This window comes from Bombyx mori, chromosome 16, assembly GCF_030269925.1.
Source record: "Bombyx mori chromosome 16, ASM3026992v2".
Taxonomy (NCBI): Eukaryota; Metazoa; Arthropoda; class Insecta; order Lepidoptera; family Bombycidae; genus Bombyx; species Bombyx mori.
In genome coordinates this window covers 9,030,578-9,055,612 of record NC_085122.1, presented here as the reverse complement: position 1 = coordinate 9,055,612, position 25,035 = coordinate 9,030,578, and the positions used below count along the sequence as shown (strand labels likewise).

General features: G+C 37.0%; 2 protein-coding genes and 1 non-coding gene across 3 annotated transcripts in view; 1 reads left to right on the top strand and 2 right to left on the bottom strand.

Moving 5' to 3' along the window:
• Positions 1 to 2,378, bottom strand: part of LOC101745343 (PAX-interacting protein 1) — a 40,353-nt gene extending 37,975 nt beyond the window's left edge. Inside the window, exon 1 of the mRNA XM_038016546.2 lies at positions 2,313 to 2,378. The gene's annotated coding sequence lies outside the window, so the exon portion shown is untranslated. The remainder of the gene's footprint in view (positions 1 to 2,312) is intronic.
• Positions 1,166 to 24,873, top strand: LOC101745484 (serine protease gd). Its single transcript, XM_012692638.4, has 9 exons — positions 1,166 to 1,467; positions 7,841 to 8,003; positions 10,031 to 10,231; positions 11,219 to 11,582; positions 19,385 to 19,602; positions 20,013 to 20,174; positions 20,995 to 21,110; positions 22,248 to 22,392; positions 24,453 to 24,873. The coding sequence occupies exons 1-9, from the start codon at positions 1,258 to 1,260 to the stop codon at positions 24,668 to 24,670; spliced, it is 1,797 nt and encodes a 598-aa protein (XP_012548092.2). The 5' UTR covers positions 1,166 to 1,257; the 3' UTR covers positions 24,671 to 24,873.
• Positions 5,116 to 5,256, bottom strand: Mir3279 (microRNA mir-3279). The gene has a single exon (NR_107564.1). It is a non-coding gene; the product is annotated as a microRNA mir-3279 (primary transcript).
• Positions 24,874 to 25,035: the final 162 nt, after the last annotated feature.

Here is a 25,035-nt window from a genome sequence, read left to right as displayed (position 1 = left end):
AGTGCAACCTCGATATAACAAATCGGAAGGGGACCAGTAAATATTCGTTATATCAAGTAATTCGGTAAACTGAGGTTTGTTATAGGTTAGGTAGGTCTACCATTTGTTATAACAAGGTAAAAAAATAATAGTTTTATTCACCTCAACATTACGTATGGACTGATCTTATTATACCAAACAACTTCTACTAATAAATGATAACACACTTTTACCAAATTACTGTAAGTATGTATTTTCTATTTAAAATCAATTATGTTTGTAACAATGTTCCTCAAACCTCACCTCACCTCAACCTCAGACTGATTGACATACCTACTATGGGACTTAGAATCATATTGATGGGAACTTTATATAAAGGCTTTGGGTTGCAAAATTCGTTAATTAGAGATATTTACACTTTTTTGATAGTTAAAAATTCGTTATAAAGAGGTTGTTCGCAAAAAATCATATTTTACTTTGAATCTTATGGATATGAATAATAATATGAATAAGGGGATAACGAAGTATTTGTTAAATCGAGGACGTCGTTATATTGAGGTTCGTTATATTAGAATTCCAAAAAAAAAAAAACTCTAAGGTGTTTTTCCGAGATATGAAATGGTATATTCAGATACCGCATTTTCCTGTAATCTAATGACATTGCACTTTCACGACACAAAGACTGTTGACCGATCAACGCGGTTTGTGCGAAAACATTTTCTCGTTTAACCACTATCTATACTTAATATTATAAAGAGGAAAGATTTGTTTGTTTGTTTGTATTGAAAAGGCTCCGAAACTATTGAACCGATTTGAAAAATTCTTTCACTGTTTGGAAGCTACACTATTCCCGAGTGACACAGGTTATTAGAATCGTTTTTGAAAAAAAAATTAGGGGTCCTTACTAAAACTCCAATAATGCAGCCCAAGGTGTAAAAAAATTACCTAAAATATTCTTTACATCGCGTGCGCTGCGAAAGCTATTGATGATGGAATAGAATAATGTAGTACGACTTTGTAGAACATATTATTATTTACAAAAAGTGTCGCGACAGCATATGTCTAACTATTATAGTTATGCCGCTATAAGTGTTCCTTTATTTAAAAAAATAAAACAATGTCGTTGAAATTTTTGTTAAAGACACGAGCGGAGCCGGAACGTGCCGCTAGTATATTATAAACCAATACATCTTAAAAGTCAGAGCTAGTCATTAGGCGCGCGGGGCCATGATAGCACGCCGGATAGTTTAAATAAAAAATGAAAAAGTGATTTCGAAAATGAAAAAAATCAAACGTTCGTGTTTTGTGTTTTTTATTAAAGTATTTATATTAGTTAGTGGGCAATATGTACAGTCGCCGTGTCCCGGTATATTTGACTATCAAAGTGACGGTTCTAATATTTATGGAGTGATACGGTTAAAGTCGACCGGACCTGTGTCTTCGGTTAGCCTGAGGATTAATTTTACAGTAGCAACAAAACTTTTTTCTGTGAGTGTACCGATATTTTTTTTAAATTCTAAATCACAGTATAATTTGGTAACGTCAAAATCTTTAAGGATTTTTAATAAAATAATCGATTTGATCAATTTAGTTTTTGTGATTACATATTTTTCCTCGACAAATATTGAGTGATACATTACAATATACCAACACAATGACCACAAAATTGTTATATTTTATAGTCTATTATTTTAATTTGCGGCTCTATTAAAAGCAACAATCATTTGATTTAAAATAGCTTTTGCTTTATCAAAATTCATTTTAATTTATTAGTATTACAACCATTTTACAATATTTCTCTTGTTTCAATATGCCAATAACGAAGTCCAACTTGGAAGAGCCAACGGCCAACGGTTTCCATAGCTGTCTTTGGCCAATCTTATCCCTTTGTCTTTGTCTATCTTATCCCTTGTCCCTTTTATTATTTTCCCCTTATAATGTGATCTTCAACAATTTATTTTGCCATCGGTACTATTCTATGGATAAAGAAAGATACATATATTTAAAAAAAATGAAAATGCATTTCGTACAAGCTTTGTAGCTAACCATTTTTTAACGAAACCTACGTACATAATTAACGATAGACGATCTCCGTACGTGTACGTAAAAACAGTAGTATGTATGTAATTGCTTAAAAACAACTTTGCATGTAAAAACTTGTTTGGTTTCAACATTTTTTTTTTTTACGATTTTATAAAGCCCGATGATGGTATTACAAAATTTTTGCAAATTTTATTGCGAAAATGCTTACGTAAATTCTCATTTCAAAGCAACAGGAAAGAGAAATTCAGGTCCTCGTTCGTTTAAGATTCGGTACACATGTACATACTTACGATGCTTTTTCGAAGTATTTCCTTCTGTTATTTTCATGTATTAGCGGCGAACCTTCGGCGCGCACTGTGCGGTACTGTGGGTTTCGTGGAGTCGGAGTGGTGGAGCTCGATGGGGTTTAGTCGGTAGTCGGTTTTGCGGGGTAGCTCTTGCGTGGCTGACGCCGTGCAGTGCCTCGCGCGCCTTTTTCAAGGCGTTGTCTCCCGACAGGAATTGGAAGAAGAGGAGGACCCCGGTCTTCCTCTTCTCCCTCTTCTTTTCTGGAGGCGCCGGAGTCCCACATAACCCGGTCTGCTACCCCCCTCGGCCGGGTATCCGTAAATGGATTCCCAGCGTGAAAAAAAAAAAGAAGCACATACCTACCTATACGCGTAATTAAAAAACTGTATACATACTTGTAAAAACTGTCATGTAACTGAAATTTTTTTGGAAGTAATACGCAAAAACTGTAAAATATTCGTAAATTCAGAATATAAGGTACACGCGAATGACAAAGAAATAGTGTGTGTGTTTGAGTGTGTCGGTTTTTTTATTGCCCTTGTAGGCAGACAAGCATACGATCCACCGGATGGTGAGTGGTTACCGTCGCCCAGGGACTTCAGCAATGCTAGAAGCCTACCATGAAAACTTTACGATAGGCAATTTACTGTAATTTTTGACAATGCGACAATAAAATGTTACGTGTAGGTATTGGGCAGCATTCAATGTAACTCGAAGAAACATGATTTGACTGACGAGGTCATCGGGCTCATGCGGTATCCGTACAGCAGTAAATCAAAATATGTAGATTTATTAAATTTATTAAATTATTAAATAGATGAGTGAATGATTATTAAATGATTTATTAAATAGATATATTGAGAACTACAATTCCTTTGTCGATTTCGGGAACGCCTTTAGAACGATTATTTAATCGATACAATTATTAGTTATATTTAATACCATAATAAGCAGTTTAAAATAATAATCGATTACGCAAGGAACCTTTATAATTATTTGACATTTAAATCTTAAATTAACTCCCCGAAATTACCCACGTATGTATATCTATACATATAAATAAAATTGGAGTGTCTGTTTGTAATATTGAAATAACCGCTTTTTACTACATGCGTATGAATATATATACGATACATACACCAAAATAATTTTTTTTACAATTCTTGTCTGTCTGTTTGTTCCGGCTAATCTCTGGAACGGCTGGACCGATTTTGACGAGACTTTCACTGATAGGTCGCTGATGTAATAAGGAGTAACTTAGGCTACTTTTTTTAGACTAGCTTCGCCCCGCGGCGTCACTCGCGGTACGACAATAACCGCGGGTAACGTCGCGTGACTAAGTTAGTTCGGCATATTTAACGTTAAAGGGATGACAAATTCGACGATGACAAATTTAACAGGAAAGACCCGTTCTCCAAATTCCTTTTCCAAACTGAAATGATGCTTGTGTAGGTACTTTCTGAGTCAATTGAATCTACATTGACAATGTGAATTAAGATTCGTTTTATTGAAAGATTTGTGTATAGAAGGTAATTTTGAAGCAGTTTTACAAATTAATTATAGGCATATTTCTAATAAGATTACTGGTGGTAGGACCTCTTGGGAGTCCGCGCGGGTAGGTACCACCACCCTGCTTATTACTGCCGTGAAGCAGTAATGCGTTTGGTTTGAAGGATGGGGCAGCCGTTGTAACTATACCTGAGACCTTAAAACTTATGTCTCAAGGTGGGTGGCGCATTTACGTTGTAGATGTCTATAGGCTCCAGTAACCACTTAACACCAGGTGGGCTGTGAGCTCGTCCACCCATCTAAGCGATAAAAAAAAAAGATAGACAAACACATTTATGAATAAATACCAGTATTTGAAGGGTTATTCTCGCGTGTTTTAATCGTCATCCTTGACTATACCAAAACTGAAAAGTGTTCGAAGAAAATAAAAAATGCGAGATCAAACGGTAAAAACGGTTTTAATTATAATATAATTTGTTATATTGGCATGATCAATCAATTGGCAAATCAGGTATTTGTTATAAATTGTTAGACTCAATCTAACATTTTTACCTACTTTGTATCACTTTTTACGAAAATTGCGCGGACGGAGGAGTATGAAATTTTCCACATTTATACAGAATATAGAGAAGAAGTGCACAATACTAAAATTTTTTTTTAAATAATGCGTAAAAGGCACAATAAATCAATAAAGAAAATATTACACACACTACCATGTATTTGACACAACACATATATAAATATACCTACTCTTTGTTTATTGTCAATTGTCTAATTTTTGTTAGTGTTTAAAGTCTGTGGTCAAATTGAGAATAGATGAATATTGTTTGTCTTTATTATTATTTATGTATAATGTAGTTTTGGCCAAATCTGTGATTATATTATATAAATACCTATAATAGTATTTGACAATAGAACCATAATAATGTTTAAACATAAAATTTCAATTGATTAAAAGTCGAATTTCGACTACTGCGGGACCACTAGTTTTCTAAAATACGCATGTCTACCGACTTGTCAAATTAGGAAAAAGTCTTCATACTAAATTGTCTATGCAGACAGCTATGCAAGCAACAAACGCAGCCTGACGCAGGGACTTCCCAACAGTTAAGGTCCGGTTTGTGCAATTTTATTTTTTTGCGTCTGGTTAATTTCTTTGACGGATAGCATGTTATAGGTTACACATTCGTTAAATTCCATTAATAGAACTCGATACAGCTTGTATGAATTGCTGTTGTGCTATAGAAGAATAATAGTTTTTAGCATCCCCACAAATATAGGGGCACTTGTCTTGACACGGCTTGACTTCCCAAAGTTAGTCCGGAATAGTCGATACCATGTGCTTTATTTCTTGAATAAACATTATTGATATTAGTTCAAATAATTCTTGCTTCTTATCCACCTGACTATTTTGAAAAGAAAGCATTTGTGTTAATTTTTATTCATTTATTCTTATTTTGCGTAAGATGCTTCTTATCCTGGTGGTTAATAAAATATCACTCTTAGCGATAAGACCTATTTACTGACGTACTTTCTGTACCTAATGTTTTGTATTTGTTTTTTTTTATTTTTTTATCGGTGTACTCTACACTGTATGACCAAAGCAAAGGAGTTAGAAATATTAAGCCCGAAAATCGTGTCTGCGACTCGAGAATAATTGTAAATTGACATGTTTTAACAAAAACAAACTTCAAATAGAAAAAAAAAGTTATTCCAAACCAAATTAATATACACTAAATACAATAACCATCAAAATCGGTTGGCGTGATATTGAGTTATTGAGTTATTCATCTATTTGTCGCGCACGTACTTAATGCAAATTTAAGATTTATATGGTTTTCTCATGGACACCATTATCAGAACTGGACTAAATTAAAATGGGACAAACACGGGAAGCGTCAGCTTTCTAAATAAAAAACTAATCATCAAAATCGATTCACCCAGTCAAAAGTTGAGGTAACAAACATAGAAAAAACCTACAGTCGAATTGAGAACCTCCTCTTTTATTGAAGTCGGTTAAAAATCATAATGTCCGTTTCGTATTTACATTCAACAAACTACGACGTTCTTACGTTGCTCTATTAAAATATTCTAAACACGTTATTATGTAGCACGTGAATTGGGAAACGATTCAACCTACTAAATCGTAGATTTTTATCACGTTTTTTTTATTTTACAAAGATAATTTTCCTTCTTAGGATTTCTTGAAAAAAAAATGTATATTAATAAAATTAATTCGAACACATTCCAAGCGTTCCATCCATTGTACGTAGAGTCTTCAATGCGAACAAGTTTTTTGTTTTTTAACTTTAATACCGCCTTCGCGATACTCGGAAACGAAAATTAAATTTATGCTTAAAATAAAACCGAATTTTCGTTATTGTAAGTTATTGGAAATGAGGTTTGTGACTGCTAATGTTTTTGTTTACTTTTTTTTTCTATCGTCCTCTATGTCGTATATATTATATATACATATATGTATACTTATAAGTATGTAATGCGTACAAAATTTTATAATAACACAACGTACTTAAAACAATAGGTATTTCTTTTAAATTGTTTTTAAGCCTTCATAAGACTTCAAAAGAATAAATAAAATCGAGTAATAAAATAGAGACAGGAAAAAATATGAACTTGGGAAAATAGTTTCGTTTGGAGCCTCTGGGTCTGCGGAGGGACTTCGGTTTCCTCTGTATTTTGTACCGCATGTTCCATGGGGAGTGCTCTGAGGAATTGTTCGAGATGATACCAACGTCTCGTTTTTACCATCGCACCGCCCGCCACCGGAGTAGAGTTCACCCATACTACCTGGAGCCATTGCGGTCATCCACAGTGCGTTTCCAGAGATCTTTTTTGCCACGCACCATCCGGCTATGGAATGAGCTCCCCTCCACGGTGTTTCCCGAGCGCTACGACATGTCCTTCTTCAAACGAGGCTTGTGGAGAGTATTAAGCGGTAGGCAGCGGCTTGGCTCTGCCCCTGGCATTGCTGAAGACCATGGGCGACGGTAACCACTCACCATCAGGTGGGCCCTACGCTCGTCTGCCTACAAGCAATAAAAAAAAAAAAGTTTAGGTGCTGCGGTTGGTCGCTCTGTCAGTGTCTAACTGTTACTATTGTTGATCGAAGCTAACTTGGAACAATTATGCCATCAAGCCTGAACGGTATTAGGATAACGGCGATTCCTTGATTCAAATCTAATTTTGGTCTAATTTTATTAATAAATGTTAAATAAATAATGATAATTATAATTTTGATAACTTTAACCTCGCGTTTCGTATGCGTCACCCCAGACAAGTTTCTAAGAATCGTGAAAGGTAGGTATCCGGCAAGATTTTCATTTTTTTACCGCCTAAAATCTCATTAAGGGTACAACTAACACTTAAAAAATGTTAATAGTCATCTACAAATTTTCGACCGTGATCATTTTAATGTTGCCATGTTATGAAACAGTAACACTCGGAGCCTCCCGATTTAAATTTTTTAGAATGTTCGAAACTATTAATTAAATTAGAATATAATAAAAAAAGTGATAAAAAAAATTGAAACGACTTATGAGCTCTTTACCATACCATGATGATATGTAGCAACCTATTAGTACACCAGAAATCCTTTGCGTATAGTAAAGATACCAACATAACAACAACAACTTAAACTTCATTATGATTCATCAACTGGACTAATTGTCTATTCATAACCAACTAATATCCCAACTACAAGTTATTGGCATATATACTTCGATTAATGTACTGTCCTTCGCATCCAGCATCCAATTCCTACTAACTTATTCATTCAGAACATCCCTCCAGTGATATTTTTTTTTTGGGGTATTTTATGACCTGGTAACTAAGACCTTTGGGTCATGTCTTAATTTAATTTCTCCAATGATCAGGAAGGTAAAGAAAGAATAGAGACGCTGGATTAGGTAGATCCTTACACTAGTGTTGAATATTTCGGATACGATAAGTTAAATGATTGGTGCTTCAAGTACAAGAAATTCAAGCTTTGTCATTTTTACAGAATTACGTAGGACGAATAGAGCCCATCGGGGAAAATAGTGCACTACAGAACTTTAACAAAGGCGAGCCGCTGGTGTATAGGGTGCATTTTCCGGTTACATCCCCATTGCCGAGACTAACAGAGCTCGTTGTTAACGGAAATGTACTCTGCTATGGACAAGGAGGTAAGATTTGTAAAAACCGTCCTTCTTCGGAGCTTCCCAATATTTTCCGCTAAGGGGGGCGCGAGAAGAATTCGAAGAAGGAAGGAGTATTTACGCGATCGAGAAGATAAAAAATATGCACAAAACACACTGGCCTAAAAGATGTGTTGTTATATGTATATATTTATGATATGTATATGTATATATTGATGTATATGTATTTATTTAAGTACAAGTATTTTTATCTATAAAAATTATGTATGTTATATATACACATAATAATATGTTTAAGTAATATCACCTTCACACTACACCTACCAAGATTCATCTCTGCACTCCCCTAAGGTAGACTGTTAGAGAATGCCTATGGCATTAAGTCCGCCTTTATACTTTCTAGTATATGGAGATATAAAAATAAAAAAAAATAAAAAATAAAAAAACAAATGACTTTCTTGGTACAACAACGCTTAATGCATTACATGGCTTAATAATTAGATTGACTCGGTGATGGGGTCGATTCCCACATCGGGCTAACATTGTGTAATGAACAGTTTTGTTTGTTCTTTGTCTGGGTGCTTATGTATATAATATATTTAGATATATATGACTCTGTTTATCAGCGTCTGGTGCCCATTATACAGAAAATCCTAAATTGGGGCCGGATCACGGATGATTAGCTTGATTTGTTCCCAGTTATTATATTATTATTATTAATAAAACGCTAGTGCGTTCCAGTTCGAAGATTGAGATAGCCGCTATACCGTACAATGGAAATTTAGACCTCACGTGTCATGGTGGGTGTCGGCATATAGGTTCAGATAAACGCTCCACCCGTATACGCTAGAAAAACATAAGAACCACAATTAATTGACACTCGTGTACCGGGTAATAATAAGTAGATAGATTGACGCCGTCAAAGAGGTCGTCCCTAATTTGGCTCCCCGAGCGTTTAAGCGTGCCAATGTGAGCAAAAGACGGAGTGCATTGACCCAATGTGCTGACGATTCTTAGTCATGAGGAAGTAACAGGAAAGGAGGCGATTCGGAATTAAAATAACATTTCCTGAGAGTTATTAACTAAATAATTCGTGAAGTATCTCCACAGTTTTTTTTAATTATTTTCTTTATTGCCATTGTAGGCAGACGAGCATACGGCCCACCTGATGGTGATTGGTTACCGTTGCCCATGAACTTCAGCAATGCCAGGGGCAGAGCCAAGCTGCTGTCTACCGTTTTGTAGTGATGTAGTAAAATTGAGAGATAATTCGAATACTTAACGCTTTTAGATAACGTAATATGTTATTGTTACTGTAGTATCAAATTTCGATCGATTCGCTTTCAAGTGTAGAAGCGCACAAACTAGGTAAGCTGCATAGCTATGATAGGTATTCAGTATCAAAATAAAATTTACCCTACTTCTCCGCGTATATTCCCCGGGCTGATTGATTTATTTAACTAATTTAACTATTCGCGTACTAAAATATGTTGATATTAGAGCAAAAAAAAAAACAATTTACCGAAGTAAAAACTCGTTGTTTCATTAGAAAAAAATAATCTCAATTGTACTTTAAAAATTATGTTTTTTTTTTAATGGGATTTTATGACCTGGTAATTAAGTATGTCTTATTTTAATTTATATTCTTATTTTTCTGAAATATGATTTTATAGAGTGAAATGAAATGAAGATAATTAATTTGAGACATTAATCAACTGGGATGAAATTAAATGAAATGAGATGAGATGATATGAGATGAAATATAGTCTCAGTAAAATGGTGGTCATTTACTAAGATTTTTTCAGTGGATTTTTTGGAGGATCCCGAGAAGTTACGTCCAACGGCTTTGTTTCATTTTCCACATGTGTGGACATTCACAGATATTAAACAGTCAATAAACCACCGTTATTACACATTTTAAACTGAAGAAACACTAAATAGACATAATAAAACAAATCACACAAATTCACTCCTTGCGTTCCCGCCAAAAAGTCCAAAAATTTTGTGTTAAAGTCTATGTTTTACACAGATTAGCATTAAACAAAACGTTGCAGAGACTCCAAGGCCGAATGTTTACATCACAACGATCACCCTCAGCCACGTGCTGTACATAAAATCTACGTCATCGAATATTTACAACCAATTGAACATCCAGCCAGCTCAAGATCCCGCCCTACAACAAGTAGGGAACTACGGCAATAATGGTCAATTGTTCACTTTCAATGACATCGATAATAAAGTTACTTGGAGTACGAGTAAGTATTTAATACAACACATAATGAAAATATATAAAAAGCGTCGCTTTTGTCGGAGATATGTAGTCTCAAATGATATTTCAATCTAAACAAGTAATAAACAAGTTTCTTAACGTACATAATAAATCTTATTTGCTTCAAACCTCTTTGCGAGGCAAAAAAAGATGCAATTTGCTTACTAGTAGAGCGTCTTGTGAGCCGGCATGTATTATCTATGCCCGTACGGGTAGGTACCTACCACCATCCTGCCTATTTCTGCCGTGAAACAGTAACAACAAAATAGTTCAATTTGAATGGGGGAGGGGTGGGGGGTGGTTGTTGTACTGTAAAACTGAGACTTGAACTCATGTCTCATATCATTTATGACTCATGTCTCAAGGTAGGTAGATGGCGGCATTTACGTCGTTGATGGTTAGGTGCTCCGGTAACCACTTAACACCAGGTGGACCGTGAACTCGTCCACCCATATAAGCAGTAAAATAAATCTAATTTCCGACTTCATATCATGTAGGGCGTACATAGCAGAAGCTAGTTAGTGTCTTATGATATGAATCTCGAAATCATAAGACATTATTTTCTACCCGCGGCTTCGCCTGTTTTAAAAATAACTTTCCGAAGATTGAATCCGTTTGATGGATTACTCTTAATTGCTTTGATTTCTCAATTGCTCAAGCCATTGCTTTCTTTGGGTGTGAAAGAAGGACAAAATCAAGAATTTAGTTAAATTAATAAAACACGGTTTCCCGTGGAAATGATGTGTTTTTTCGAGATAAAAGGTTTATGTCATTCTCCAGACCTAATACTATAATTAAAAAAAAAAAACCTCAATTTCTTGCTTAGTTTTGAGTGCTTAGTCTGAAAGAAGGACAAACACACACACTCCGGACAGCCGTTATTTGATTTATGATTAAGTATTAGTTGGTCTTACTAACTATACTAACAATTTTTATTTTAGTGGAAAACGTTTATAAAAATATTTGATTGCAGACAATAACAAAGTACACGATTCCGTAAATAATATACACCAGGAATACATGGAAAAGCCGCCCGTGGAACAACCCAACGCCCAACCCGTAAATGACTACTACACGTATTACCACAGCGAGCCTACTTCGCAAGTAACGAGACCTCAAACACAAGTGTCTTTCTCGAGCCCTTCCAAGCCGGCTATCCAGCAATCGAACGTTCCACAGCAACAGCAGACGCAGCCACAAATCATTTTCCAACCCCAAACTCCGCCAAAACCACAACCTCTACCACAGCCGCAACCTCTACCACAAACGCAACCACAACCACAGCCGCAACCAGCCCCAGTACCGATACAGGCGCAACCGGATCCACAAATAATACCGTAAGACTTTTCTTTATTAGATTACACTGACAATCGATCAACCCGCGCTAACCTATACGTCTGTCATCTCATCAGTTCGGTTGACTGGTAGAGAATTGCCTTAGGCATTACGTCCGCCAATGAAGTGTAATAAATAAATGAATGAATAATGTCTAAACATTATTCACATCCAGGTGTGATCATTCGAGAAGATTTCCCGTTATATTGTCTTCTTCGACCGAACCTCACATGTAAGACAACGTCAATGCCACGAGTTACCTTAAGAAACTAGATCAAAGACCCAATTGTATTATCTATATCTATATATTAATACGTGAAGCAAAAACTTTGTATCGCTTTTTACGAAAATTGCGCGGACGGAGGCGTATGAAATTTTCCACACTTATAGAGAATATAGAGAAGAAGTGCACAATGCTATTTTTTTTTTAAATAATGCATACACGATACATTAAATCAATAAAGAAAACATTACACACACACTACATATCATGTATTTGACGCACACACGCATGCATACTATTTATTGTCAAAATTTTGTTCTTGACGTCTGTGGTCAAATTGAGAATAGATTAAAATTAAATATTGTTTGTCTTTATTAATATTTTTTATAGTGTAGCCTTGGCGATATTTGTGATTATAGAAGTATAAATTACAATCATAATAGTGTGCAAACTTACAATTCCAATTAATTATAGTCGCATTTCGACTACTGCTGGACCTCTAGTTTTATTGAAATACACAGGTTGTCAACCTAAATTAATAACAATAAGAAAGGGAGCTTAAATTATACGTACATACGGATGTAGACTAACTACGCCATTTTCCTTAAGAATTGGCGTTAAATTGTTGGATTACACAAATACCTAATGAAAATTTTGTAATTCGTGTTTAGTACCTAATGAAATAATATAGAAATTTTACCTTCCAATAAAATTTGTATTATGTTTCCTAAGACGTCCGAAGTCCATTATGAGAGTACATCGTATGATTTCCACTGCAGGTCGCTAAATTTGACTACTTCCGTTTCCAAGTCCCACCTACAGCGCCCTCTATAACGTCTGGAACCGAACCAACAAGCAAAGACAAGCCGCCATATTTGTCATTGTTCGGCTCATAATGATGGATGTAGCCCCAGGAAGACATTATCTGGACTTCGGACGTCTTAGGAAACATAATACAAATTTTATTGGAAGGTAAAATTTCTATATTATGTGTTCCGTTTGACGTCCGAAGTCCATTATGAGAGACTGTTTGTTATCTCCTGGTGGCTTGTATTTGAAATAAAATAATCTTTATTTAAAAAGCAACAATGTGACTTATTATGTTTAATTAAGCAAAGCTTAAATTAAGCACATAATTTAAATTAATTGAAGGTAACCGTATAATATTACCCACTTAATTCAAATCGACCTAATAAGATTTAGGACGAAAATACTGAGAAAGATTTCTCAGAATTTATATCAGTGTTTGATGCATTAATAAGTTTTTTGATAGAACTTTCTAAAAGTATGCTCATGTTGTCAGTTAGCTTTAGCTAAAATATCATTAATTTGGTAATTTCCTACCCAGTTTAAAGTTTTCACCAGCGCTCTACAGCTTCCAACTGAGGCCTGAATACCTGAGTCTCCTAAAAGACTTTTAGCCAACTACTAATCCTCGCTGCAGTAGCTAGCTTAGTGGAGCCTTTAGTTGCTAAGAATAGATTACTAATATTCCCACTGGTTTGCTGTGTCATATTCACTAGATTGCGTAGCCAGTATACTGCATCGATGATCGATTGGTCAGGAGCAGCCACGAATGTCCAACTGGACTGTTGGTGTGAAGATCAATTAGTTTTCGACCCAAATATCGGTTAATTCAGAAGGTGCAGGCTTTGTCAAGGAAATTGATTTCAGTATGTTTCACTGTCGGGCTCGAAGCTATTTTTATATCCGATATAGTTTCACAAACGGACGCTATATAACAGACTTATAAACTAGAATAGTCCGGTAGTAGAGACCATGAGATAAATACAGATAACAGAGAAATCTAGCTACATTTGCTAATTCGGGTACACGAGAATTAATACATTTTCTTGACAAAACCTTACCCCTTATTCCAAATAGGGGCATATGTTCTTCTCCTGCCGATGTCCATGTCCCTGTCAGCGTGTCCCACCCAAAATGAGCCAAGCTTCCAGGTGTAGATTGCTGACTTAGCCTGGCGGTAGCATTGTCAGTGTCCACTAGACTGGTGTTCAGATCTCTGAGCTTCTTGAGTCGCTTGAGGGCAGGTGATTTCAGGTCTGGCCTCCACGGGGGCTTCTTGCACTTGGGTACCACTAGTATGTACCGACCTGAGGTTGAGTTGAGGTGGTCCAGCACTCTGGATATCAGACTGAGCGGCGGAAACGGCCATGCTAGTCAGTAATGCCAAGATCTGCTGAACGCGTTGTAGAGGCAGGCGTTCGAGTTTTGCTTTGATGGGTGGACGAGCTCACAGCTCACCCGGTATTAAGTGGTCACTGGAGCCCATAGACGTCTAGAACGTAAATGCGCCACCCACCTTGAGATATAAGATCTAAGGTCTCAAGTATAGTTACAACGGCTGCCCCACCCTTCAGAGACGCACTACTGCTTTAGAGCAAAATACCTACTCGCGCGGACTCACAAGAGGTCCTACCACGAGCAACATAGTTTGTTACCCATGAGCGGTCCGAGACGCGAACAAGTTCCCCACTGGCTGAATAGCCTAGTGGTTGCTTTTTCTGTGAGATACCACTCCAAGCCGCCGCGATTGCGTAAGAGGTGGCCGGCTTCAGTGTTGTACAGTCCCGGTAGGTGGTGAGGGAGAAGTACAACTTTGAGGTGGTCTATTAAGTTAATCAATTTTCCAGTCAGATCTAGCAATTATCGTGACCGGGTTCCTCCCTCGTTCTTTATGTAGGAAAATTCTGTTCTGTTGTTTACAAGGGTTCCCCACTGAATGTCCGACGCGTCGGTGATGACGTGGTTCGTGGCCATTCTCTGTGGATGAATTGGTGTGCTCTGACTGACTTTCTCTAACCACCAATCCAGCTCTATACGTACCTCGTCCGAATACTGCTTTGGTAAATGAGGATACCTCTTGAGCTTGTTGTTGTGGTACTGCAAGGACTCGGCAAAGCAACTTTCCCCGGTGGGTGATGAAAGTCGCAAAGTTGAGATATCCTAAGAGGCTTTGCGCCTGCTTTAGGTTCCAACCGCCGGCAGCAAATCGCACGAGCAAATTCTTGGGCAGGGACTTTGTCTTGGATTTGGTGTCCCATACGATTCCCAGAAAGTCTATCAAGCTCGTCAGTGTCATAACCGGTTGCTTAGATGGGTGGACGAGTTCACAGCTTACCTGGTGTTAAGTGGTTACTGGAGCCATAGACATTACAGCGTAAATGCCGCCACCCACCTTGAGATATGAGTTCTAAGGTCTCAGTATAGTTACTTGAGATTTCAACAAGTCTTTTGCCCTTGTGGGCAGACGAGCATACGGCCCACCTGAAGGTGAATAGTAGCAGTCGCCCATGGACTTCAGCAACGCCAGGGGCAGAGCCAAACCGCTGCCTACTACTTATTTCTCTCCACAAGCCTCGTTTGAAGAAGGACATGTCATAGCGCTCGGGAAACACCGTGGAGGGAGCTCATTCCATAGCCAGATGGTACGTGGCAAAAAAGACCTCTGGAAACGCACTGTCAATGAACGCAGCGGTTCCAGATAATATGGATGAGCTTTGCTCCGATGGCGGGAGGTGTTCTGCCCTGGTGTACAAGCAGATAACCACTAGTCGCAGACCCTTCTGGCGAAGTATTTCGGCTATTCAGTTTGTCACTGAAGCAAAAATCCGCGGTGGTGCAGCTAAGCCGAATGGCAGACATATCATCTGAAGTAGACGACCCTGATAACTGATCCCGAGAAACCTCATTGATAGATGATAATAGGCCTGGCTCAAATCCAGTTTGACATTCCAATCTGTTATAAAACTTAGGAACTCGTTGATGGTGGAAAAGGTGAAAACGACTGTTTCATGTACTTGTTCAATGCCTTGAGGTTGAAAATTGTTCGATTTTTTATTGGTCTTGGGAAGTATGAAAAGAGGAAATATGAAAGACGGTGCCGGGGGTGCGGGTTCTAAAACTCTATTGAATTAAATTTTGGATTTTGATTGACCTCAAGTTATTATTAATTTCAATATTACGTTTGGTGGATCGAGTCCAGGTGTTTCGATATAGTCTTAGACATCCGCCTGAAAATGCTGTTGATTTATTTTTATTTCCTGATTTTCGTTCCACTTTGCACTTGTTCCCCCCTCCCCCGTTTTTCTTGCTGAGGAATTATTTGGATAACATCGCTCAGAATATCGGTTTTCGGCCTCTTTAGATGTATTGGAATGTGGCCTAGCTCGACATGGCTTTGCATTGGCAGTACAAGCCGAGGGTTCCGGCGATGCGGGCCGGATGCGAGTAGCAGATGGTGCCGCTTTTGTAATTTATCAATACCACCAATTTTCTGTATATATGCCAATAATAAGTTGGGGTTAAACATATAATCACAAGAAGAAGATATTTTCTCTATCTTCCCTGATATATCTATCCTTTAATTTCTTTATGAAATATCTACGACGCTATCGTATAACCTCGGCTCGCTTACCGAAAATTATTTGAAGGATATCGTTAGAAACTTTTATAGGCGAAATCGTTACCGAATAGCGGTTTAAACTTTTCGTAAATGGCGGAAGTATTAAGCTGAAAATTCTCCGAATTTGACCAGTCGGCAAGGTTTTGTATGGCAGCATAACGCATTCGTTCTGTGCCAAAAGAGCATTAGATAACGCAGGAAAACTTTTTGAACCTCTGAATACTGCACCGCGTTCCAAGTCGGCTAGTCAAATCTTTGCATATCTGGTTTTTTATAGAAACGCTCAAATTTCAAAACCTACCCGTTTCTGGTAACGGACGGTCTGGTGGCGGACGTAAAAACTATTCGTCGTTGTCTAATTTAGATTGGAAGTTGAAACCACATCAGACATTATTATTATAAGATGTTGGTATTTGTAAGTGTAAAGGCTGGTGCACGACCAGCAATAGCATGATTCGAAGTTAAAATATTATTCACATGACTCACCCATTATTGCGACAGTAAGTCAAACCTTTTATTCAGATCTCGCGACCAGTCACGCTTTCGAAGTTTTCTTGCTGGTCCCTCGTCTTTATTTTCCGACGAACCCGAAGAAATATCCGAAGAAATCGAAGAACTATCCTCACTTAAATTTTACTTTGAAAAGGCGCGATAACCTCGTCACTCATTGTAGAGCCTTGGAGGTTTCACGAAACGGAAGATAATCATAACACTTGTTTGAAACAAACTTTCTACTTCAAATCTCGAAAGTTGCTTATAACATTTTAAATTACTAACTTCTTAAAATATTAACGACTGCACGTGGGAAAAAACGACGCAACAATGACAAATATGGCGGCTTGTCTTTGCTTGTTGGTTCGGTTCCAGACGTTATAGAGGGCGCTGTAGGTGGGACTTGGAAACGGAAGTAGTCAAATTTAGCGACCTGCAGTGGAAATCATACGATGTACTCTCATAATGGACTTCGGACGTCAAACGGAACACATAATACAATAATTAAGAATTACATTAAAGAAAAAGAAATTATATTTTACAAGCTTTTAATAGTTTGAGTTGTATTTATCTGTTAACTATAGAACGAAAACTTTGAATGTAATTTTCCTATTCTTGGAAGTACCTAAGAAATTATACACGTATTACAGTACATTTTTTTATTATTATTTTGACCTAAAATAATGGCCAGAATTACCACCATAAACAGATATTGTGTTGTGTTTTTTAGTTCGGCCTACTATTAAAGAGCATTTAATCTTCAGTTATAATAAATAATTAGAAAATCCTTCCAATAAAATTAAGAAAAACCCAAAATAACGTCAGTTTTTATAATTTTCTTATTTCGAAACAGAGCTCGCGATTTTTTAAGTACCTATTATCCGCAGTAAGTTAATTCAATAATCTTGTTGTTAGGAATTTAATTAATCGTTTTGTAAGCGGATCTTATAACAAAAATATTGAAAATATTATAACATAATTAACATTAACACGTATTATGTAGGAAATAAATCAGTGAATTAAAGATTAATTTAATTACATAAATATTGAATTAAGTAGTTGTTTACAAAAGGGTTAACGCTTGCAGTATTTTAATAAAATTTGTAAAAGGCATGTCATGTCCGATTTGCTTATTAACTTTGTTACTTATCTTACTTATCTAAGACTTATTGAAATGACAACAACTAATACGAAAATAATATGTTCCCTATGGCATATGCCCTGAGAAATTAAATTTATAGGAATATTAACTAAATTTTTATGACCGAGTAAATCGTACTCGAGAATATCTACCGTATCCCGCTACACAACATTCGAATCAATAATAGTTGAAAACTTACTATTTAAAATCAGGAATGTATTAATCTTACAGGGTCTTGGTCATAATGTATTTATTCACTTCTCAGCTGCATTGCCGCTTGCATCACTGTTGGTATACGTCATTCCCGATCCTGCTTTCCATTAGTCGACGTCGCCCAAAACGCGTCATCTCGGATCCTCCCGATCCACTAACGGTGCTTTTAGGTACCTCAAGTACTGGTCATCGTTCTCGTCGAACCCGTCGCTGGCAACGAAGGGCTCGGCGAGTAAATTAACCCACAGACACAGCCCACTGAGTTTCTGGCCGGATCTTCTCAGTGGGTCGCGTTTCCGATCCGGTGGTAGATTCTACCAAGCACGGCTTTTGCTAGGGTTCGTGTTAGCAATGTCGTCAGGTTTGAGCCCCGTGAGCTCACCTATTAGTTAAGGTTACGCTGAAATAGCCTCTCAAGGCTATCAGATTAGGTAGGAAAAAAATAATTTGGTATATATAATATATATAGGCTTCGTTTAGATTATGTCATTGGAGTCAGTTGAGCTTTGAGTCTTCAACAACATTTTGACTCAATGTTTCAATTTTACAAGACCCTAAACTTAAATATATTTTTTGCTTATACATATATGAGTTGCAACGGTTCGGACTTCGAATATACATCATTTTGATATATTAAATAAATAATAATGATTCGGTTTCATAACATATCTTTCTGCGTTTCTAAGCTAGTTTTTTTAAAAGTTTATCCTTAGTTAATTGACCTTCAGCCTTCGGTATCTAAATAAAGATCTCTTTCAAATTATGCAATTAAAATATTGTTTAAATCTATTGATTCGCGTTTCGATGAAACTTATTAGGATTTGTTGTGAGAATGTCATAAGTTGGTCAGTAGGTTGGTTGGTTATTTTATTACGCCATATTATAAGTCTTTCGAATTTTAAGGAAAACATAATTACGGCAGTAACCTTCGAACTGCGTTTTGTTCAACCAATATGTTTGTTAATTGTAAAATAAATAAAAAATGCATAACTTATCTATTTGTTGTCACCGTTTTATATCATACTAGCTTTACCCGTCCGCTTCGCTGGGCATTTAAAACTAACATTATTATTTCTCACCCCCACAATGACTCTCATCTTAACGCCCCCGCAACTGGTGTAGGGAGTCCAACACTCATATACATATTAGCTGATCCATGTACATGTATTATCGACATGGATACCAAGATTCAAAGTAAATCGGATGCACGGTTCAGTAGTTATAACGGAACATCCGTAAAAACCACTGTAGATTTATATATTAGTATAAATTAATATGCTATTGAAAGCGAACAATTATTGTTTTTTAGGTCCACACCTTCACGGTTGCCCGTTGTTAACTCAGGCTCCACGGCAGTCGAATGCGGTGTAATAGCAGGTGGAAACGAAAGAGTACCATTGATTTACAACGGTCAGTCCTACGAGAGAGGTGACTGGCCGTGGCTCGTGGCCGTCTACAGAAGGAAAGAAGGAAGTTTAACTTTTATCTGTGCTGGGACTTTGGTATCTGATCGTCATGTCGTCACGGGTATGTTGAACATAAATATGATATTGGTTTTAATTTTCCTTTCAACGTTGCATCCCGACAGAACCGCAACGTAACATCCGACTCTAAAATGAATTTTCTTCAAACTTGTTTCTTGGATGCTATAAATATTACGACTTCAAATGAAATTTCAAACAAATCTTCAGCGACAAGAACTTGGCTGTACTCCTGGCATTGCGTACGTTATTCTGCCTTCAAACGTAAAAAAAAAACAAATTGACCGAACTAGTGACGAGAAAATTAAGTAGAAAGTAATAACAATAGAGTCGCGGCAAAGCGTTGTCGAGAATACGAGCTGATAATTCTATGGATGACAACATTCATTTTTAAACGTTAAATAGACATTTATTGACAAATAAAACAAGTTTATGGTGTGAATTAATAATTTTCAGCTGCCCATTGCATGCATCAGAAGAACAAAATATCGACGCTCAAGGATATTGTTGTAAAAGTGGGCGTTTACAATTTGGAAGATTGGGGAGATGACGTCAGCGTTACGAGAACGCTGGTGGCTGCGGAAATACATAAAAGTTACAATGCATCTACTCTTGAAAGTAAGAATTCGAATTGTAATAACGTAATTTAAAGGTGTTTTATATTATAAAGGGGCTTGAATTTTTAATTTTGATAAGTCAAGTCGGTTTCTAAATTTTGATTAGGTATTTATTATTCGCCAAGTTGAGCCGAAAAGCTTGTTTTAAAGCCTGACGTGGTATATATGCCTATGCTAATCCTGAAAGATTGTCTTTCTCACGAGCGTTAGCGAATAATGTAAGAGCTGTAACATCCAGTACGCTCAGACTATCTTAGTTGACATATCTTCTAGCCTTATCTAGAAATCACTGATCATTAATTAAAACATGATAACTAATGATGAGGTTAATCTAAAAAACTATTTTAGTCTTCTTAGTTCCGACTTCCATATATGTATATGGCCAAATGGCGAGTGGTCATCATCGCTCATGGACATCAGCATTGCCAGAGGCGCGGCCTACTGCTAACTGATTTCTACTAGTTGTGGCACGAGTGCGTACCTCCTAACTATGTCTGTGGCAAACTACTCATTATAGATAATATACTCAGTATTTTACAAAAAAAATCCAGTTTGAATGTTACAGCTGTCGTATTAGAGACAGTTGTATACATTCAACAAACAAAACTCGCCAATTATTACCAAGAACAAGACCTGGCTGTATGGACTAAGTCCTTTGCCTTTCTCATTAGGGATAAACTAATATCATCATCATTCAACAAACAATTGAAACTTCGAACCTAATTCACGGATAGCGGCATCATAAAACGTGCTATAACAAACAAGTAAATTTAATACCTACCACACTGTTATGAGAATATTTTTTCTGTATTGTTTTTCAGATGACGTACTAGTCGTTACCTTTGACAGGAAAGTGGAGTTCAGTACATACATCAGACCGGCTTGTCTGTGGAACGGCAATGCTGATTTAAGTCGTATAGTCGGTGCTTCCGGTGTGGTGAGTATCTTTTATTTTAGCTCTATTAGCTGTGGGTGGGATTTTTTTTTATTTATGAGTTTGGTTTGGTGTGGCAAGAGAAGATCGTCGCTGCGGCCAGAAAATTCTAAATTGGCCATTGCGCACCGGAAAACACAGCGTGGGTAGATCTCACACGAGGTGAATCTACAACTTGATAAAGGTCCCGGGAATCTGCGCAAGACGGGTAATTGTGATGAAACTTAAGTCTATGTCCAGCAGCGGATATATGTGGGTTGATGACGATGATGATGACCGTTCTTACAAAAAAAATCGGACAACGTGACCCTTATGGTGCGATCAGCGTCGTGGTTATTTTAATATAAGAATATTCTGCACTTTGCGGTAGGCAGCGGCTTGGCTCTGCCCCTGGCATTGCTGAAGTCCATGGGCGACGCTATCGAGAACGTTAAGAAACTTGCACTAAGCACACTGAAGTCAATGAAAATGAATTTTAAAGATTCCGTTACCATACCTACAAACATATATATAAAACGAACACATATCAAGCTAATAAAATAATATTAAAAAACGACCAGACCAACTTTGACCGTTCATTACCAAAACATTTTCTTAAATTGTTTGTTGAAGGTGAATAAGCTTAAATGGAATTTGGGTCGGTCACACAAAATTATAAATTTGTAAAGCTTGTTGGAGTTTCTTGAAATTTTTCATTATGAGAAAACATTATCAGTATCAACAAAAGTTGGTATACGTAATTTCGGATCGATTTTTGTCTTTCTTTGTGACTTCACGAAAGTGGGTGATATAGGGATGTGTGTACTTAAATTATTGCTTAGAGCACCAGCCTAGATATGCGAAACTGTTATAAAATCATACTATTAATTTATATTTAATCCCGCGATTTTTTTATTGTAATATTTGAAGCTAATCACATCACAAAAATATCTTTCAAATAATATCTCGCTTTTTATCTGCCCCAGAAAAATATTTTTTTTAACTTAACAGATGTGACGAGACACATCTTTTTTTTTAAGCTGTCTTTTGGCATTCAAGTTCATCAGTTTGGCATTCATTCAAGTTTTGAGAAAAATAATTACCTACCACTAAAATGCTAGTAATATGTATGTAAAGTTTATTTGCACATCCCACGCTTAGGTCGCCGGTTGGGGCAGCAGTGAGCTAGGACCTAGCGGTCAAGGAGAACCGCGAATGGTTCGGATACCAATAGTCAGCACAGCAGCATGCAGAGCGAGTAAACCAGAGTTCCACAAGCTTACCTCTTCCAATACTCTGTGCGCAGGTAAGAAACATATTTGTTGTTAGATGGGTGGACAATCTTAATGGATGCCCCTCCCACCTTGAGACATGCGTGCCAAGACGACGGTCTCGATAGCGTAAAAGTTAGCTCATATTTGTATGGAATGGGATCGTTTGCGTACGTTTGCCGCTAGGGGCGCTGTTCCGATTGCATACAAAAATGGCTTAACGTTTACGCTATCGAGAACGTTAAGAAACTCGCACTAAGCATACTGTACAAGGGCTGCTCCATCCTTCAAATCGAAACTCGTAACAGCTTCAGGACAAAAACGGGCAGGGTGATGGTACCTATCTACCCTTGCGGACTCACAAGACGCCCTGCCTTCAGTGATTACGCAAATTATAATTTTTGCGAGTTAGATTTTTATTGCACGATGAGATTCCTTCATCGTAGAAGTCATTCGTGAATATGTGAGATCGATACGAATGCACTCGGCATGGTATCCTTTTAGACCACGGTGGCTTCAGACAATTAATATTAAAAACAAAAAAAGAGAGTAATACATTTGTTTAGATGTTTTCTATTATCGATTATACTCATAAACTATTATTATTATTTACTGTGGTAGGGTGTTTTGTAAGATAGTGGATTTAGATACCACGATATTCTCGAAATTTGTTAGTTGGTATCTCTTGAAGTTTTTCAATCTTGTGTATAATTAGCGTAATGCGACCTTGTCATAAATCGAATCAGCTCGTGCTGAAGCAATCTATAAAAGGTGAATTGTCTCTAGTAGGAGTTTGGAGCCTGCATAATAGTCTGTCGTACTGTTTACTTCTCATTTTAACCTCCTTGAGATGCTTTGAACTCTTTGTTTAGATATGGGCAGAAGCATCCACATTCTATTGTATATGGGCTCCGTCCGCCAATAACTTTACACGATCAAATTCGTCAATCAATCATCAATTAAAAAATATATATGTATGTAATGTTGTAGTGTGGGTTCACGTTTCGATCGCCGCTGCATTTTCCTCTTCCTTTTTAAAATAGGTAACAAAAACAACAAAACGTTATGTTTTTTGTTGACGAACGAAATAATCGCGAAGTTGTTTTTTTTTTGTTTCACAATATCTATCCATTTGACGGTTTTATTAATATTGTCTAACAATTCCAAAGGTTTTTTCATTAATGGAGTGTTTTTGTTTTAAGAATAATAAACCATAAGCATTCACGATTCCATGGCTTTTGTATTAATTTGAAAGTATGAAGGACTTAGGTGTATTTCAAATTATTAACGGGACTTTCCGAGGGTTTTTTAACATGGATAAATTAAATGATCAATTCCGGTAGTAAGGCATATCCAACTTTCCCAAATGTGGGTTTTACCCTAAGTCGTATCTGATTCAAGAACTTGTTGCTTGCGGTCGGTCATTTGAAATGTACAAATTCATTGGTTTTTAAAGCTATCGGTAAAAAAGATGATTCTTTGAATGGCTAGTTCATTATTTTCATGACAAACCAACAAAAAATGAATCTGATCGATGACTAATGACATTTACTTAGGTATCCTATCATTTTTTTGTTTTCGAAATTCAGATACCACATATAAACCTTCACCTGTAGTTATTACTGTTAATTGTGTATTTTAATTGTACTGACACTAAACCGCCCGCTGAGTTTCTCGCCGGATCTTCTCAGTGAGTCGCGTTTTCGATTCGGTGGTAGGTTCTGCGAAGCATAGTCCTTGCTAGGGCCAGTGTTAGCAATACCTCTGGTTTGAGCCCCGAGAGCTCACTTACACGTTAGGGTAACGCTGATACAGCCTTTCAAGGCTATCAGCATAGGTAGGATAAAAAGACAATAAAATAATAGTATACTGTTACGCAGCGTTTCGTTTCGAGGGGCAACAGTAGCCAAAGGGGATGTGACTCAGGTCCGTGCCGCGACGACCCACCCCGCGCTACCCGCGCCCGCGCATCTATTGCACCCCCTAGTAGTGCGCGCCAGACCATATATACACATAATATTTGCGCCAGACTCAAGAGGCAAACACGCGATATTATTTCTTTCCACAATATAATTAGCATTTTTTTTTTCTACAGGTGATCGCAAGGGTTCGGGACCTTGTAACGGCGATTCAGGCGGTGGTCTTTATATTTTAGATGGAGGAAGATGGCGTCTTCGAGGAGTTGTCTCGCTTTCATTACGTCCACAAAACGGAGACAATTCTTGCAATCTTAACGAATATATAGTTTTCACTGACACAGCTCAGTATCTTGGTTGGATTAGAACAGTTATTTCACAGAATTTGTATGATTAATGTGCATACTATATTATGAATGATAACATACAAAATGTCTGAAACACTGCGCCGACTAATTAATTAATTAATGTAAGCCATGAGGCATACTTCTTTGTGGTATTCGAGTATCGATATCACATCTGTATAGACTGCATCGACAAAACATAAATTAATTTAATTTAACATTGTCTTAATTTAATAAATAAAGAACTAGGATGAAATGTTGTTTGTTTTTTATATGAAGATACACATATGCCGCAACAGACACCTTGAAACTCGACCTACTAAACTTTCTACAAATACAAGATAGTAGCCAATAGTAGGTCAGATATTTTGCGTTAGTAGACAGAAGTATCTATTGATATGTTACTAACATCTTTAAT